Genomic DNA, 18979 nt, shown 5'->3' with positions numbered 1-18979 from the left:
AATTGCTAGTAAAAAAGAAGCATTATCACAGTTTTATTAAAAGATTGTGCACCTGAGACTAATGCCCACTAGATATTTGTTCACATCTTTCCTTGAAAATCATACTTTTTTAAAAAGAATAAGCTTGTTTCCTTGTGTCCTAAGCAAATCCACAGAGACATCTTTCATTAGATGTTGGGGAGCAGTGTTATACTGGGTGGGGATAGGGTTTTAGGGAGAGCGAGGGCAAGATAAGAAGAAAACATGAAACATGGGCGAGGAGGGGCTTCCCTGATCGCTCAGCCAGTAAAGAATCTGCCTGCAGTGTGGGAGACACAGGAGATGTGAGTTGGATCCCTGGGTTGGGAAGATCCCCTGGAGGAGGAAATAGCAACCACTCCAGTATTCTTGCCTGAAAAACCCCATGGACAGAGGAGCCTGGCGGGCTACAGTTGATGAGGTCGCAAAGAATCGGACACGACCGAACAACTAAGCACCCACACAAGGGGGAGGAAAGAATCTTGCCACTGATGTACTCCTCTCTCTCCTTCTCCCTTTACTCATTTTCATCTCTGCATGCCCATAAGGATCAGAGCTGCTTTTATGACGTCAAGTGGGAGAATGTTGTATTTCAGTTTAAGTCAAAGAGAAGCTACTTTATGAAGCTACTTTCCTAACTCTGACCACTTTCCTTACCTACAAACACTGAGATTAAATTTCCTAAGTGGGTCATTGGGAGAAAAAATTGCAGGGAAATCTTTCTCAGCGCTAGTCCACTTTTCTGAATAATTCTGTATGTGGCACCTTGCGTTGTTGTCTGCTTTGTATTTCTTTAGAAGCATTTTTTGTGTGTTCCTAATGCCTGCTGATTTCCTAACGCTGCTCCCAAGCCCAGCTCCTCTGTCAGCCTCTGTTTTGTCTCATCTGAAGAAAATATCCTGCAAAATGGAGAAACACATCAACCTTGACCGTGGTCCAAGTTGTTAAAACAAGGAAGAAGTTATTCTCTGGGGACTTGGGTAGGGGGAGTGGGAAATTGAACACAATAGAAATGTGAAAGGAGTGCTGAGCAAAATGAATGTCCCCTTTGCTGGTCCAAGAAGTTCAGACTGTTGGGAACACACAGTATTTGACCTGTGGATGCTTGAAAGGAAAAACGAAAGATCTCAGGATGAGTGATGTATGGTGAAAACAAAGCTGCATGTTTGGGTAGGGCCAAGGCTGTCGAATCTGGAGAAAATCCCCACTAGACATGGTCTCATCCCTGAGAACCTGTGCCAGAAGAGATAGCTGTCTTCTCTGGCTGGGAGTTCCAACACACAGCCCAGCACCTTCCCTCTCCAGCCCGTGAACAGAAGGTATCCGTCCAAGAGATTTACTTCTCGAAAATGGATAGCTTGCTTTTCAGGGGCTCCTGGAGCTTGTGATGCAAACACAAACGTGGAGAGAAGCGGCTCTGGGAATATCAGCATTCCTGAGGGCACTCCTCTACTCCCAGGATAAAGCTGTTAGTTTTTTCTTTTATACGTTACACTTGTGCATTTCAACCGTGCCGGACTTGGCTAGAGTCCGTTGGCCGGACTTCCCAGAACAAAGCAGGGCACTCTCCTGGGGTTGAGGGCTAGAGATGGGGACTGTGATTTAGTCCCGTCTCTCCTGTTCCTTTTCAGCGTGGACTAGTCCAGTGGTTCTTTGTCTTCACTTCACTTCCCTGCTGCTGCTTTCCCTCCTCTAGCTTTTCATCTTTTCCCCCTTTCCTCTTTGGGCGTATATTCAATTCATGTATTTAATTTTTTTATTGTGTAAGTAATATGCATAAATTTATGGAACAGAAAAGCCAGTTTTATAGGAAAGGAGATTAACACTTCCTGCAGCAGCCCCGATGAAACTCCTGTTAATATTTTATGGCGCATACCCTTCAGACCTCTTCCCATTTGTGTCCTTTTCTTTTTTTATAACAAATGTTTGGCTTTGACTTAGATCTGATTCAGCAAAGGTAGTTCTGTAGGCCATTGCAGAGTTCTGTGTTTTGACCTTTATGAGAGTGCTTTTGAAAGTATTCTCAATCTCTTAAAAATACTTTGCTTTAAAAAGTATTTGGGGCTTTATAAAGACTTATCGCTTCCATACTGTGTTTCTAACTCTTCTGTTTTAAAGCAGGGAATGAGTTTTATCTCGTAAACAGAAGGATAAATGACAGATCTGTTCAGGTCAGGAGAAGAAAGTAACTGAGCAGGAATCATACAAAAGGAAGGTGGTGATGAAGGGGGCCCACCTGGGAATGAGGAGCACGGAGGACTCGGTGCAGGAAGGGGTTAATGAGGGTCCCGGTCTGTTGATAAAGGTGTGTGTTGGAGATGGAGAAGGTATATCAGGCGAATGGAGCATCTTTTTCAGGACCTGAAGGAGTCTTTTGGACCTCTCATGTCTATGGTTCCATCATGCGCCTTTTTGAGACCCTCTGCATTACCATTTATTCTTCTCCCTGTCATCTACCCTGCCCCCATCATAATCTCTTAACTAGAGAAACATCAGTATAGAAGCTGCACTCGTAATTTTATATCATCCAAATAAATGCATCTCTGGAATGAGGGGCTGCTGCCTATTTTAGTAGGGTTTTTTTTCCTATTGAAAGTGAACACGTTCATTTATTCTAGTTTTATTTCTGATTCTTCACTTTAAAAGCAAAGCTACCGACGTAGTGTTCTTAAGGCTAAGATAGTAACTTAATCAAAATGAAAACAGCTTTTCCCCCCTTGATTATAAAAGTAACACAGGCTTATTATATAATGAAAAAATTCAGACGGTACCAAAACATTATAAAGGAAAAAAGAAAAGTCGGTGTTATCTCACCACACAGAGATAACTAGTTTTTAAACATATTGGGGTGTATTTGTATCTGCAGAGAAAAAATTCTGGAAACATTTATTGAACTGTTAAGTGTAGTTGCCTCTGAAAAGATTAGAGGGAAAAGGCAGAAGCCTGATAGAGATGAATTTAAGATCCCTGGTGGCTCAGCAGGTGAAGAGTCCCCTGCAATGCTGGAGATGTGAGTTTGATCCCTGGGTTGAGAAGGTCCCTCAGAGAAGGAAATAGCAACATTCTCCAGTCTTCTTGCCTGGGAAATTCCATGGACAGAGGAGCCTGGTGGACTACTGTCCATGGGGTCGCAAAGAGGTGAACAAGACTGAGCATGCACCCACTGGCACTAGGAGGAGATACGCTGGAGACATCGTATTAGAACAACACACTTGTGTGGAGTTTTGCAGCAAAAAAGGAAGCAAAGAAGTGGGGTTCTAGCCCAGTGGGGAGAGAGGGTCAGGAAAAGTTGGATTTTTAAAAATTGTTTTATTTATATTTAGATGGAAGCACTTGCCTGTTTGCTATTGAGACATGATCAAGAAGAGTGAAATTAATGAAGGGAGGGGATAGAATTGCTAGAACAGGGTCCTTGCAAAAGAAGAGGCTTCACGGGCACCGAGGAGCTGAGATAGGTCATCTAGTGGTAATATTGGTTTCCAAGAGCTCTTTGTTTCTAAGGATATTAACCCTTTGCTTGTCATATATATTGCAGATGTTTCCTCTGTTTTGTATTACATTTTAATATTAGATGTTTTTCTGTTAAAAATTTTCATTGTCATAGTAAAAATGATCAGCTTATGTTTCATAGTTTCAACTTTTTGCTTTTATATTATGCCTAAAAGGATTTTTCCAAGTTTGTTTTTTTTTAATTTACTTTCTATCTTTTGGTATATTTTTTTGATTGACTTCTTAACATTTAAACATTTAATTTATTCTGAACTTACTTGACAACTGGATTCCACCTTAATTTATTTCTAAATTCTAACTAATTCTATCTCCAAACTGCTTTGAATAATCCATCCTTATTACTTTTATCAATTCTTGTCTCATTCTGTGTATGTCAGATGTCCCTATTTTGAATTTCCTCCTTTTCAAGGCTTTTTAATCTTGAAAAGATTCATGATCTTAATGCTTCTGGCTTCAAACATCTGTTTGAGAACAAGTGTGATTCCGTTTAATGTATTACAAGGTTTTTCTTCTGTTTCTTCACCTTGAAATACTTTATGTTACTAATGTCAGCTGAAAAAGTGAAAGTCGCTCAGTCGTGTCCGACTCTGCGACCCCATGGACTATAAAGTCCATGGAATTCTGCAGGCCAGAATACTGGAGTGGGTAGCCTTTCCCCTCTCCAGAGGATCTTCCCAACCCAGGGATTGAACCTACGTCTCCCACATTGCAGGTGGATTCTTTACTGTCTGAGCTACCAGGGAAGCCGTAATGTCAGCTGTAAGGTGGTGCCTTTGAAAGAGATAATTAAGTACACTGGCCCTCACATGTACCAACCTCTGTTTCAACTGGAGAAGCAGAAAAGGGCCTAGTCTTAAGACCCCTCCCTGTGCTCGATTCTGGGGTTTTAGGGAGGATTTTTTTTTTTTTTTAGGTAATTGAGAATACTTGAGTAAAAATTTTCAGATTTAAGAATTTAAGAGTGTATGAGCAAGCTGGGTGGGAGCCTTTGAGAACTCAGGCTGAAAAAGATCCTGCTAATTTTCCCCACAGTGTCTTTAGAATTTGTCTATCATGTGAATTTAGGACATCTGTTCTTAGGGTGAAACTAGCAGCAGTCTCTGGCCATAGAGCCAAAGCATTGAGAATATAGAACCCAGTGAGTTAAGTGAAATTGGGGTTCTGATGAACTAGCACTTCAATACCAGACACATGTAAGGGGAGATCCAGCTCTTTCTTGTATGGTCTGGTGAGGTCGTCTGTGAGAACGTGAGTTCCTATGTTTGTATGTGTTGAAGTAGGAAGCATGCCTAAAAATATTCTTCCCAGCAGTAGCAGTCAGTAAGTAGAGTGGGATTTCTTTTGAAGGGGAGCTGTATTCTCCCCAAACTTTTGTGGGAAACTAGATTTTAAATTGCTTTTAGCTCTGCTCTGAGTGTAAAATAAGAGAAAAAAGGCAGTTGGAGGAGGTTTGTATACCATTTCAAATGGTGAGGAAAGCTTGATGGTTCATAATGGCTGATTGATACAAACGTTGTTATCAGGCTATTAACCACTCAGCCTATATTCCCTATTAAATCGTGGCCAACGACTAGACTGCATGGAAGTGAAAACATGAACTGTGACTGTAAAGAAGCTCTTGAAACAGGAATCCAAACAAGTTTCAGTAGTAATAGCTAACTTGGTTGGAACAAGTGGTCATTCTGCACAAGGTAATACCTTGAAGGACCTTTCACAGTACTCACTTATTGGTATCGTGTTTTGGTATGTTTGTTGAAAAATAAATCCGATTACTTTTAGGTAACTGTTATATTATGTATTAGCAGGACTTTTTCTATAGCAAATGGCAGAACTCCAGTTGTAACTGGCTTAGGTCAAAGAGGGAATTTAAATTTAGCGGCTTATTGTATTTTAAATCCCCGTGTATGGATTCAGGAGTTGAGACAGTGTCTTTAGAACGCTGTTCCATTGTCTCTTGCCTCTGCTCTCCTTTGTATTGGCTGTCTTCTCAGACAGGCTCTCTGTTGTGACAAAAATAGCTGTTTTTGGCACCTACAGTTTCATAAGTCTGCCTCCCTTTTGGTTCTTCTCCACCAAAGGACCCAGGGAAGGCTCTGATTGGCCAGGATTGGGTCATGTAGCTAGAGAATGCAGTGATCTGATTGGCCAAGCCCTAGACGTGTACTCACTCCTGGAGCCTGAGGGTAGATTAGAGAGGGGTGGCTCCCTGAATGGAGACGAGGTCTATGTTACCAAAGGAAGGTGGGCAAAAAGATAAAAGGACACTCAAGGGACTTGAAAAGTCCGAGTTAGTGAAAGTGGAGTGAGTCCTCTTCCCTCCAGATATGATGTGGAGCTGGATGCTGCAGGGATGTACAAGACCTGGATAGAAAATAAGGATGGAGTCGGGAGGGAGCCTTCTTTCTAATGCTCATGGAAAAAGTGTTCATTAAAAAGCATAATAGTAAGAATTATTATTATAGTATAATTTTTAATGAAAAATGATATACAAACATTTTAATTACACATAAAAAATAATACATCTTTTTCTTGAGGTCCGAACTGAAATGAAACACCTGAAGGCAGGAAGAAAATAAATTTTTCAAGTAAAAATATGGCTGATTGTTTTCTGCAGACTACTGAGGAAATGTTACACTCATAAATTATCAGTTTACAGATATTACTTACGTTTTTTAAAATTCAGTCAAGTTTAACTTGGTCGTTTCATTTTTATATTCTGCTTTCTATGCTGGATTAGTAAAAGAAACTGCATCTTTCAGTCTTTGTTTTCAGTATGCTTGTTCTAGCTATAGGGAAATTATATTTTCATTCAGTAAAGCTTTAAACCCAAGCATTCAGGTGTGACCACGAAGGCTTCCCAGGGGACTTCTTGACCCTGAGCCTCTAGGACTGATCAGTTCAAGTCTGACTGTCTCTGGCTGGTCTGTGTGTATGGTGAGCATTTGTGCATAGGGTTATTGTTTTGTTGATTTTTTTTTGTTAATAATTGTCCTCTCTCGTCTCTTTTATGCTGTAACTGCCCTCCCCACCCCCACCTCTTCTCTTTTCTCATACTCTGATTTGTTGAAGATAGCAGGTCAATTGGTCAGTAGAATATTTCACAATCAGGTTTGGCAGATTGCTTCCTCTTAAAGTCTTTTAACTTGGGATGTCCATGCCCTGTTTTTCCTATAAATAAGTAGTTAGATCTGGAGGCTTGATTAGATTTGGGTTCCTCTTTCTTTTGGCAAGAATAATTGAGGAATGGTGGTATGTTCAGTCTCATCTCTTATGTTTTAAATTTTCAGGAAGTGAACTTTTAAAACGTGATTCCATTGCTCTTTTCCCTCCAAACTGGCACACTAGACAGGGGTGATGGTTCTCAAGGCTTGCAACAAAGTGTATTTTCTTTTTGCACAGTGTATTTTCGACACCAAAAAAAAATCAGGCACCTCAGCGTCTCATATATAAGCCTAAGTAGCAAAGATGGAGCGAGAAGAAAGGTGGATGAGTAAATTTCATTTTCTAGATACACCAGAGTATGAGATTTTCCCATGTGTTTCCCTTTAAATCTGATTAATTCTGCAGAGACAAGAATAAAGAGGTGAAGATGGGGGGTTACTCACCTGGCCAAAGATTAGAGGTGGGAGAGAGAAATCACAGGTGGAGGTTTCCCCTTTTTGAATATTCATGTCAAATGCTAGTTACCCTCAAAAGGCTCTTTTTTTTAAACCTCTTCTGTTGATAAGGGATTTCAAGGCAGCTCTGGTTTTCCTCATCTGTAAAACCTCAATTCCTTTTTATTAATCTTCTTAATGCCTGTGAAATATCAAAATTAATCATTTCTAAAGAAGCTACTCTTTAAACATGAAGTTTTTTCTGGGTCGAACCTCAATGTACAAGTTTTTAGCATGAAGAGGGCTCATAACTTGTGTTATATGAGGGACATTTTTCTGTTTTTACAAACTTTCTAAGGTCACGTGATTATGTATTTTAAAGCTGTCTAGGAAAAGCAAACTTTCTCAGGATACATTTTAATGCATTTTAAAGCTGTTTAGGAAAGTGTACAGTTCGTGTCATAGCCAAAAATGGAATCATGAGATGTATGCTTTGCTGATAATTTCTTCTGCTTAGTTTATTTTCCCAGTTAGGTAGAAAGAAGTTTTCTTGTAAAAATTTGTTCACCGTCAACTGCTCTGTTGCACACAAGCAGACCATTTTCTTCAGTGTACCTTGCCCTTTCTTATACCAAATAAATATTGTGCCTCCAAGCAGAAGCTGAAGTGTGCTAAGAGTACATATTTGAACTTGCCCCTCACAGCCCCCATTCTCCTATCCCACTCCCACTGCGTTTTTCAAACCTTCAAACATGGATAGTTTCATTCATACTCCAGGAGAAAGGAACTAGGGATTACTCAGGTGTCATGATGGTAGAAGTGAACCCAGGCTGGGCTTGCACCACCAGAATTGTCCAGCTGGCTTTGAAGGAAGACAAGCTACACTGACCTGGATGCAAACGCCCTGTCTGCTGCTTGCCATCTATCTGACTTTAGGCACATAATTCGATCTTTCCTTGAACCTCAGTATTCTTTGCTTTAAAATGGGGATAGCACTGTTAAATGCCATTTGTTGAGGGCATACCATGCACCGAGCAGTGCTTTACTTACCTAATCTCATTTGTAACAGTCTGATGGGGAGTACTGTTTTTCTCATTGTGCACGAAGCGGAGGCCAGGAAGTCTAAGTCATTTGCCACAAGTGATGCCCTTAGTGACTCCCAGCATTGTGCTAAGGATAAAAAGTATGTTTTATAGATCTCAGTTGGGCTTCCCTGGTGGCTCAGATGGTAAAGAATCTGCCTACAATGCGGAAGACCTGGGTTCAAGCCCCGGATTGGGAAGATCCCCTGGAGGAGGGCATGGAAACCCACTCCAGTATTCTTGCATGGAGAATTCCATGGGCAGAGGAGCCTGGTGGACTACAGACCATGGAGTCGCAAAGAGTCGGATGCGACTGAGCGACTAAGGATACACATGGATCTCAATCACCAGGTTTAAAAGAAGAATGTGAGAAATAATTTCTGTGGTTGTTAGTCACCTCACGCATGTAACTGTAGACCTGAACATTTTGTTGGGATAAGGTTACTGAGTGATTTTTTTACTTTTGCTCTTCATATAGCTTAGCTCTTTGATTTTCAAGCAAATGTATTAAATGGGTTATTGCTTCATTTTACAGAGAAGGAATCTGAGTCAGAGTTTAGATGATTCACCCATGACCACAGAGTAAATAAATGATAGAAGTGGGCCTGGAACACAGGCATTCAGATGCAAAACCCATGTTCTTTCAGACTGATCTTTTGGGTTAATCTAGAGATAAAGAATCTAGGTTAATTTAGCTATGTCAAATATATCTGAAAGAAACCAAACAAATCCAATTCCTTTGGTATGGTAGGCTGAATAATGACCCCCAAGGGTATCCAAATCCTCATCCTTGGAGGCTGTGAATGTTGCTTTCTGTGGCAAAAAGGGACTTTGCTGATGTGACTAAGTTAGGGATCTTGAGATGGGGAGACTGTCCTGAATACCTGAGTGAGCCCTCACTGTAATGCGTGTCCTCATAAAAGGAAGGCAGAGGGAGACTGGACTACAGAGGAGTGATTGGGGATGTGATGAAGGCGGCAGGAGGTCAGAGTGATGTAGTGATGTGAAGGAGGGGCCAAGGAATGTGGGTGAGTTCTGGAAACTGAAAAAAGAGAAGGAAAGAGATTCTCCTTTAAGCCTCCAGAAGACAATAACCCTGCCAACACCTCATCTTTAGTGCAGTGAAGCTTATTTTAGACTTCTGGTCTCTAGAATTGTAAGAGCATAAATTTGTGTCCTTTCAAGCCACCAAATTTGTGGTAATTTGTTACAGCATCTGTAGAAAACAGATTCACCTCAACTTGTGTGTATGTGTGTGTATGTCTGTTAGTCAACTCTGTTGTTCCAACTCTTTGCGACCCCAAGGACTGTAGCCCACCAGGCTCCTATGTCCGTGGAATTCTCCAGGCAAGAATACTGGAGTGGGTTGCCATTCCTTTCTCCAGGGAATCTTCCCGACTCAGGGATCGAACCTGGGTCTTCTGCATTGCAGTCATATTGCTTATTGTCTGAGCCACCAGAGAAGCCCCATACTTCAACTTACTGCACAGCAACTGCGGTTTTCTATCTGTAAGTCAGTGCTAAAGCCTACTTTCAAATGGGCCAGTGATGTTTAGAGGTAAACCGCTGACCGCTATAGATGATAATTTTTGGATTTTGGTCTAGCGACACTGACCAATCCTGCTGTTCAAGTATGCATCCTTTCAAACTTCCAAGGGTTTGGAAGATTCTAATAACTCGGTACTTAAAGAATCAGACACATCCCCACCTCCACTCTGTTGCCAGGTAGGAGGAAGCAACAGAATCCAGATGGAGCTTTCCAGCTTTCAGTTTAAACTTCACTGCTCAACCTTTAAAGCAGCAGTTGCAAATGGATTGCCCTTAGGCCAGAGATAGATTTTGTTTGACCTGACAGTGATTCTTTACAATTTCAGTTATTTCCCAGAATTTAAAACTCAGGTGATCTCACATAAAAGTTGTGATTTCTGACTTTTCTGGAGAATGGAAAGATCTGGCAACATTGGGGTTATGTTATCGATAGTGCTTGGCTAGTAGATCAGGGTCCTCGATGCCTCCTTTGGGCAGGGGTGGGGTGGCTGGGCTGGCTGTTCCTGTCAGTTTGATGCTGTCTTTCTTTCCAGGACCTTCGTCATTTATTTTTCTCACTTGGTTGGCCCCTGTGGGTACCTGAGTTTGTGGCTTTGCTTTAAGGGAAAAAACCCAAATCCATATTCTGAACAGTTTACCAAAATCATTGACCCTTGGCTGATAATCATGGAAATTCATGGAGCGAGGTGACAGAAGAGTTGAGACTTTGCCTTAGTTTTTGCTCAAGTGAGGCAAGTATCTTAGTTTTTAAATAGGAAAAAAAACCCCAGTAGATTCTGGAAAGCATAGAGCAGTGAGATTAGCATGAGCTGTTGGTAAAGCTATTAAGCTGGATTTTGGAAAGCACATAGGGAAAAAAACAAGAGTTTAGGAACAAAGATGTGTTAATCATGCACAGGGCAATGCTCAAGTCTGTTTCTAGAATTACTAGTCTCTGTGGAAGGTCACTAATGTAGTTGATCTTGATTGCAAGAAGACACGTGATAGTAATTTTTCGATGTCATTGTGGATAGTTATAGGCTAAGTACTTAAATGAGTGATTTGTGCCTAGTTGAACAACAAAACCTAAGGAGCTGTGTTAATTATCTTGATCAACCTGGCGAGTGGTTTCTCGTGTAGTGCTCCAGGGTAGGAAGAAAGCAGCAGTTGCGTTATCCTCAGCTTCCTCTCCCGTAAGGTTCCCTGCCTGCACCAGACCCACCGACTCTTCTCACCCGCTGGCCCCATGGCTGCCCTCATTACACCTCCCTGTCCATCCCTGTGCTTTCCCTGATCTTCTTGGCCAAAGAGTCATCAAATTCTTTTTCTCTGCCATTCAGCCGAGTCCAGTATTTATCTATCAAAGAGTATTTCACGAGGCAACAAAACATGAAAACATTTTGTAAAGCACCATTTTTTTTTTCCTAAGAAAAGTCCAGCCTTTCTCAGGCTTGGGTCACGTGCCATGCTGTACATAGTGCCAGGGCTCCTTTACCTTCCTCTCATTATTTGGTTTGGAAGGAAGTCACTGTGTGTGCATTTCGACCCCGAGAGAGATGTGGGACTGGTGGGATTCATGCTCTCTCTAGAACCTGCCTTCTGATACCGATTGTCTCCATGAATAATAACACCCTTGTCTCTGGGTCATGACAAATTTTTACCCCACCTCTGGGGCTCTGTGATTGCTTTCTTGAAAGGAGCATCTCTAGCCTCAGAAATCTCTTCTCTAGGCTGATAACTCCTTGCCCTTCTTGAAAGGCTTAATGGTTTCAGACCTTGAGGAGTCCTACTCTCCCTCCTGTTTGGTTCATCCACAACATACTTACTGTAACTTGTACTGGCTGATCTCTTTGGGGGTAAAGCTTGGTTTCACTTGACCATCTAAATTAGTAGCTGGTTCTTAACAATGGCTATTGATGCAATGGCAGCCGCCGTCTTCCTGAGCCCTTTATCAGATTGATTCCTGCTGATGACTTTTGCTCCCTTGGACTTAACCCCATCCAAGTGACTAGATTCTTTATGATAGCTTACCTCAGGTCGTCTCATGGAGAGGCCTTTTAGAATCTTTTCACTGCCTGAATATCAGAGATACTTACATACTGTAAATATATGCAGCAACAAGGAAGAGCCTTTCCTCTTATGAAAACATTGAAAAGGTATTTTTCGAATGTTGAGGTAACACGAAATGGGATGGAAAGCAAATGCTTTGGAAGCCAAAGCAAAAAGATTTCAACAGTTGAGGATGACTCTCTAAAGGAAATCGAATGGAATTGGAAGGATAAATATGTGGTCCTGGATTGCAATAAAAAACAAAAATCGTGTCTTCGGGTTCCAGGTTGGAATACCTGGCTTAACTGTGGTACATGCTAGGGTGGGAGTTGGAGATTTCATTTGACTGAGGAAGATCACCGTGACCTGAGTGCTAAGAGAGGATGTGCTCTTACGTGTGTTAGCAGCAATGCTTTGTCCAGGTTGAGAGGGGAAGCCCCAGACCCTCTGCCCAGGGATTGAGCCCCGGCAGCTGGTGGGCATAGTGCATCGTGTTGACTAGCATATTGACGTAAAAATTTTGGAATGAAATTTCTTTGGCTGAGGCATTGCTCTCCTGTGTTAGGTGTTTGTTACTTCTGTGATTCTAAAGACTTCTGTGATCCTCCCTTCTCAGCCCCTTATATAAATACTGTTCTCCGGGACTAGGGTCCACCCTAAGCCTACTCTTTGAGAGGGACTTAACAAAATGAAGGGGATGAAGAATAGGATGTTCTGGATGGCATGGAAATTAGATGCCAGTTCATGTCATAGTTGACAGAGCCACAGGTCTGTAGTCTGGAGAGCTGTCTTCAGATACCTGAAGGATTGTCATGTGGAAGAGGAGTTAAATTCACTCCATCTTAGGGACTATTTTAGACTGTGCACCTTACTTGAGTCAAAGTTGAGAGGTTCAGAAAGGAGCAGCTTGGTGTCTGTTTTCAAGGCTGCATTTATTGTACGATGGAGGAGACACACACAGATGGCTGTAAAATAGTAATACTGTGGTTCTCCAGGAGACATAAATGAAGAGGCAGATTTCTACTCAGTTTAGAAAGGCCTTTCCCAACAGTTAGACTTCCCTGGTGGCTCAGACTGAAGAATCGGCCTGCAATGCATGATACCCAGATACCTGGGTCGGGAAGAACACAAGTGGAGTGGGCTGCCTTGAAAACTAGTCACCAGTCATGTTGTCCCACTGATAAAGATGAGCTGAAGGAAGTTGGAATAGATGACTTTTCTGCCTCTATTAATCCATGGGTCAAGCTCCTCAACTGGCTTTTCTTATCTTACCTGGAGAGAATCATTGCCAAGCTGAATGCCCACGGGTGAACTCAGTGTTGCGGGTGGACCATGCTGGAAAGCGTGTGAGGTTCCATGGTTTCCACCAGGTGGACTGCATTGGTGTGTTTGTTTTATGGAGACCCAAGAGCCAATGAGAACAGACCTGGCTGTTTTTCTTGTTCGCGGACCTGCTAGAAGAATCTAGTGGCATATTTGGCGGGTACAGTCTTGTTGCTGCTTTTGTTTGTTGGTTGCATCTGGTTGTGAGGACCACGGCGTCCCATTTGAATGGGGCAACATTTCACTTCCTGGGACAAGTAGGCTGAGAAAAGTCGGTTTCCCTTATTTCCCACCTCCAGGAATCCAGGTAACATCCAGAGATTAGCTGCTGAGACAGGAGATTCCAAGTTCTTCCTGTTTGATTTGTTATTGTTGTTTGGTCGCTCAGTCGTGTCCGACTCTTTTGCGACCCCTCGGATTGTAGCCTGCCAGGCTCCTCTGTCCATGGGATTTCCCAGGCAAGAACACTGGAGTGGGTTGCCATTTCCTCCTCCAGGGGGATCTTCCCAACCCAGGGATCGAACCCAGGTCTCCTGCATCGGCAGGTGGGTTCTTCACCACTAAGCCACCAGAGAAGACCTTCCCCTTTGATACTGGAACTTGAAAATAATTCAGACTTCATTGTTGGGTCCCTGAGCCCTAGAAATGTATGTCACATTTTGGCTCCGTGCGGAAGGCTGAACCAAGCAAAGGCAGCCTGGGAGGCAAAATGGTCTGACAGCACCATTCTTGTTCTGTCTGTCCTCTTTCTGCTGCTGTATCACCATTCTCATCAGCTCTCCCTTCCCCACTGTCTATAGAATGCAATTGTGAGGAGGCCAGACGGGACCTTTTTCTTCTGGCAAACACGTTCTAAAGTTCCGAAAGGCAGACACTACCTGAGTTTGGCATTTCCTCCCAGTTTTGTGTGTCTGACCCTGGGTCGACTCTTTGGGACATTTTCCCCCCAGATATGTCAAAAATCACCTGAAGGATGTGGAGATGAGGTGTAGGAGATTAGAGGGAGCAGAACTGCCACCCACCTCCCCCAACTGCTCTCATCACTTTGTAGGAAGGAGACAGGCAGTTCTTTCTAGAAAGCCTGGAGCCAGAACCAGAGGTGAAACGCCACAGCTGCTGTGGCCACAGGGTGTGTGGACGTGTGCGTCGTCCTGACAGACACTCTTCCCTTCCAGGAATTCTCTCCCCTGGGTGAGTGACGGTTGAGCCAGCCCTGGATGGAGTGCGCTACCTGCCTCCTGTATCGGGCCCCTGGGAATCTCTAGCATAACAGAGGCAGAGGGTGGGAGTTCTCGGTCCTGACAGTTAACCTTCACCCAGAGGCTTAAAAAAATGCGTGGACCCCAGTCCCCAGAGGTAATTTTTTAAAAAATAAATACTTGCAATTTTATTTTTTTTGGCACAGTCACTTTAATTTTTTATTAAGCATATGGTTGATTTACAATGTTATATTACTTTCTGCTGTATGGCATAGTGTATCAGTTATACATACACATGTATCTACTCTTTTTTAGATTCTTTTTGCATTAGGCCATTACAGAATATAGAGTTCCCAGTAGGTCTTATTAATTATCTAGTTTATATTTGGTAGGTAATGTGTGTATGTCAATCCATCTCCCAGTTTATCCTTTTCCCCCACCTTAATTTTTTAAGAGCTTTATGTATTTCCATAGTGTACCATTCACGCGTTTGCAGTGTACAATTCAGGGGTTTTAGTATATTCAGACTTGTATGACCAGTACCACAATTGGAGCACATTTTCAACAATCATTTTCAACAATCACAGGCTTCCCTGATAGCTTAGTTGGTAAAGAATCTGCCTGCAATGCAGGATACCCCAGTTCGATTCCTGGGTCGGGGACATCCACTGGAGAAGGGACAGGCTACCCACTCCAGTATTCTTGGGCTTCCCTTGTGGCTCAGTTGGTAAAGAATCTGCCTGCAATGCGAGAGACCTGGGTTCGATCCCTGAGTTGGGAAAATCTCTTGGAGAAGGGAAAGGCTACCCACTCCAGTGTTCTGGCCTGGGAAATACCGTGGATTATAAGAGTCAAATATAGCTGAGTGACTTTCAGTTTCACTTTACCAATCACTCTCCATTTCCCCTCAAAATCCTCAGTCCTCGGCAATCCACCACCTGTCTACTTTCTATGTCTATAAATTTGCCTCTTCTGGACGTTTCTTATAAAGAGAATCATACAGCAGGCGGTCCTTTGTGACTGACTTCTTTCTCTTAGCATAATGTTTTCAAGGTTTGTCATGTACTTCATTATCATGTACTTCATTACTTTTATCCTCAAATAATATTCCACTTTGGGAATATACCATATTTTGTTTATCCACCATCAGATGACAGACATTTGGGCTGATTCTCATTTATGGCTATTACGACTAATGCTGCTAATGGGTACAAATTTTTGTGAGGAAATATAGTTTCATTTCTCCTGGGAATACACCTGGACGGGGAATTTCTGGGTCACGTGGTAACTTTACGTCTAAGCTTTTGAGGAACTGCCAGACGTGGTTCAAAGCAGCTTAACCATTTTATGGAGGCATTTCATAAAAGCTTTCCATAGTGAGTCTAGCTGCGATTATAATGTGCTGCCCTGTGGGTTGCAATTCTCACCCTGCCTCATTTGGTGGTGGTGGTGGTGGTGGTTTTTGTAAGCTTTGACTGCACCTGTGGCATGTGGAACCTTAATTCCCCAACCAGGGATCAAACCCACCTCCTCCTTCATCTTAAGCACTGGACTCCTGGGGAGGTCCACTCTGCCTCATTGGGAATTAAAACAACTGAAGAACAGAGATCAGCTTTTACCCAAAGGAGAGAATATTTTTAGAGCAGAACATCCACCCCTTCCAAGGTGTTCTTTCCAACCTTCTCTATCCCTCAGCTCTCGCTAGTAGTCCAAGGCTAACTGAGCTCTGGCTCGGGGACTGGTCAGTCTAATGCTGGAGGAAGATTATTCAGTGTCCACCTAGGATCTGGCTTGGCTGCAAAGAGTTAAGTTGATCTGGAAACCTGATCTGCGGTTGAAGTGGAGCAGAGCCCCAGACGTGTAATCCCCACTTCTAAGGATGTGACATCTCTTCTTGTAAGCGCCATCGCTTTCTTGGTGCTATCTGGTAAAAACTGAGTCATGAGGTGCCGACAAAAAATCCCTTGCACTCAACGTGAAATTTGAGGCATCTGCTCATTTCCTGAGATATTCACAGCTGTCGGCCCTGCTGTCTTGATGGTAAACAACTTGCTGGGAATGAACTCCTGCCACTGTGACTTTTCCCTGGCTTGTCTGAGAGAGGCATGGACCCAGATGGTGCGCCTTGGAGAGGGTGAGGGTAAAGGACTGCGTGGGGGTCACCCGAGAATTGAGCAACTCTGCCTTTCACAAAGCGCTGCTTCCAGGTAGCCCCAGTGGAGGGAGGCAGAAGCCAACCGAGTTGTCCCGAGAGCTCTGAAAGGACATTCCTTTCACTGCAGAGGCACATTGCCCTGAAGTGTGCCTGTGAACCAGCCTGAGTCCTCTTCTCCCTTCTCTGTGTTTGCAGCCACGGCACGGGGTACGAGAGTGACAACCACACCGCGCCCATCCTCTGTGGCGCTCAGTACAGGATACACACCCATGGAGTCTTCAGGGGCATTCAGGTGAGTACGCCGGGCCCCGGCTGCCTCCTTCCTTCCCAACAGCCTCTCACTTCCAAGCTGCTGGCTGTTTGGCCCTGGCAAGTCTGTAGGCTCCTGTGTCAGCAGAGATTCCCCCCTCTTCCACTGGGGCAGGTTGAGGGGGCCTGGGGGGGCCTTCTCCTCTCCAGAGGCCAGTGTGGGTGCAGCTGCCTCACTCAGACCAGGGTGCTTTCTGCAGAATTCCCTTCTTTCCTTCTTCACTGTTTAATTCACCTTCTCTAGGGTAGGCTATGCACATCTTATGTTGGGGCTAAATGAGCTTAAATTAATGACCTGGACTCGGGACTTCTAAGACTTGCTCGGCACAGTCAAGTGCCCGACGGTAGACTCTGTCTTTGCTGAGGGAGAGTGAGGAAAGGAAAGTAAAATGGAAACTGGACGGAAGGCCATCTCCCGGAGCCTCTTTTGGGCGCTCGGAACCACGCACGGTTACCAAGGGTTTGTGTTTGTGGCTTTGGCATGTGACTCTGTGGTTGCAACAACCTGAGTAACGGCTGAGATACTTTCTCCAGAGTAGTCAGTACACTAGAAATAAGTTGTGTGTGGGCCAAGGTCCCACGTGATGTGTGGAGCAAGTGCTCTGAGATGTCCTGATGAATGTTTCCAGAAGCATCATGGGGTTAGAACAGCGTGTTCCCTCATCCCAAGCCTTCCAATGGTGAGAATAAAGGCGAGGGTGACAGAAATATGGACATCTGACAGAAGTCAGACAAGTACCGTCAGACTTCTCCACCAGGATTGGATGACACTGACAACTCCGTTTTATTCCCTGTTGCCGTGTGCGCTGCCTCTGGGCTGAATTAAAGGAACTGCACCGTACGAAACTCTGTTTCCCTTCCTTTTCACCAAGCTCATTTTATCAGACTCACTGTCGCGGCCTGTGTTCATTTTTTTCTAGAGCGGACCAGTCAGACACAGGTGGCTCCTCATTTCAACTTACTCCACCTTTTGCCTTAAGACACTGTGGCCCATCAGTAGTAGAGCCGTATGGCACTACTGTATGTTTACTTCAAAAAAGATCGCACAGCAAGAGGCGAAATAGGAACTTGAACATAAGCTTGTGGGTGGTGTGGGAAGTGCACAGGGCAGGAGTGGGTAAGCTTAGAAGTGGGTCCCGGGTCTTAACACAAACTGTGGATGTGCTCTCGGGCCCTGACTTGTACGTCTGGGTGAGGACGAGGAGGGTTCACTGGTCCCTCAGCCGCTTGCATTGCTTTTGTCTGTGACTCATTGGTCCCCGGAGCGTAAGGGGCGTTTGCCTCACTGTTTCCCTCTAGCTGCTTCTCATGGAGGACCGACCATGCACACACACTCCTGCAGGATAAAGGTGATCCACAGAATGCCCTATGATGGACATATAAAGTGGGCAGAGGGCAGACACACGGTGCTTCCTAATGTCTCTATTAAAGGATCGTGCTGACAACACTGTGGGCTTCCTGTGGTTTCAGCTTCCTTCACAGACAGAAGCCTCACCTCCCACGGATGTACTCTTCTTTCTTGTCATTGACTCACACGTGGAAGCTTTTTCAGTTAGGGGCTCATTTTTCTCTAATAAGGACTTCCCAGCCCATTGAAGATGGGGCCCAAGGTCATGTGGCTTGGTGTCCGAACAGGAGGGAATAGAATAGAACCTGGGGCTTTGGCTTCCAGACCTCTTTGCCTCAAGATGAGAAGCTGAGAGACAGGAAAGATTGGGAACTCTCCCAGTGTGCAGCATTTCTTTTCCAGATGCTCTGGATCAGCAGCCCCAAGACTGACTTCATCTCAGGTCCCGGTTCTGGTTGATCAGCCGTGATGATCTTAGGGCAAATGCACTGTTGAATGTGCTGCTCTGTCATCCACTAGAGATGTCTGCTCTGGGCACCTCAGGTGTTGGGGGGAGTGGTTTCAGGCATCGCATCCACCATCCCTCCTTTGGGAATACTTCAAAGCTCACTTTCCTTGGGACCAATGTGAGTGTTCACACAGGGCTTAAAGCCTCTGTTTATCTTACGGTCTGCTTGCAGGATGTGCGGCGTGTGCCTGGGGTGGCCCCGACTCTTGTCCGGTCGGCATCTGAGACCAGTGAGAAGCGCCCCTTCATGTGTGCTTATCCAGGCTGCAATAAGAGATATTTTAAGCTGTCCCACTTACAGATGCACAGCCGGAAGCACACTGGTAAGTGCATTCACCGTCCAGTCTTGGTTCCG

At 44.0% G+C, this 18979-nt stretch overlaps 1 protein-coding gene across 27 annotated transcripts in view; it reads left to right on the top strand.

Annotated features, from left to right (window-relative positions):
* Positions 1–18979, top strand: part of WT1 (WT1 transcription factor) — a 47415-nt gene that overhangs the window by 19657 nt on the left and 8779 nt on the right. For all 27 annotated transcript variants that reach the window (XM_081543750.1, XM_081543746.1, XM_081543744.1 and 24 more), the window contains 2 exons: positions 16655–16751; positions 18797–18947. In XM_081543750.1, coding sequence (XP_081399876.1) covers positions 16655–16751; positions 18797–18947 — 248 coding nt within the window. The remainder of the gene's footprint in view (positions 1–16654; positions 16752–18796; positions 18948–18979) is intronic.

The sequence above is a fragment of the Giraffa tippelskirchi genome, chromosome 11 (genome assembly GCF_054371585.1).
Source record: "Giraffa tippelskirchi isolate mGirTip1 chromosome 11, T2T-mGirTip1v1.2.pri, whole genome shotgun sequence".
Lineage (NCBI taxonomy): Eukaryota > Metazoa > Chordata > Mammalia > Artiodactyla > Giraffidae > Giraffa > Giraffa tippelskirchi.
The sequence above is the reverse complement of the archived record's forward strand: the minus strand, read 5'-3'. Positions and strand labels throughout refer to the sequence as shown.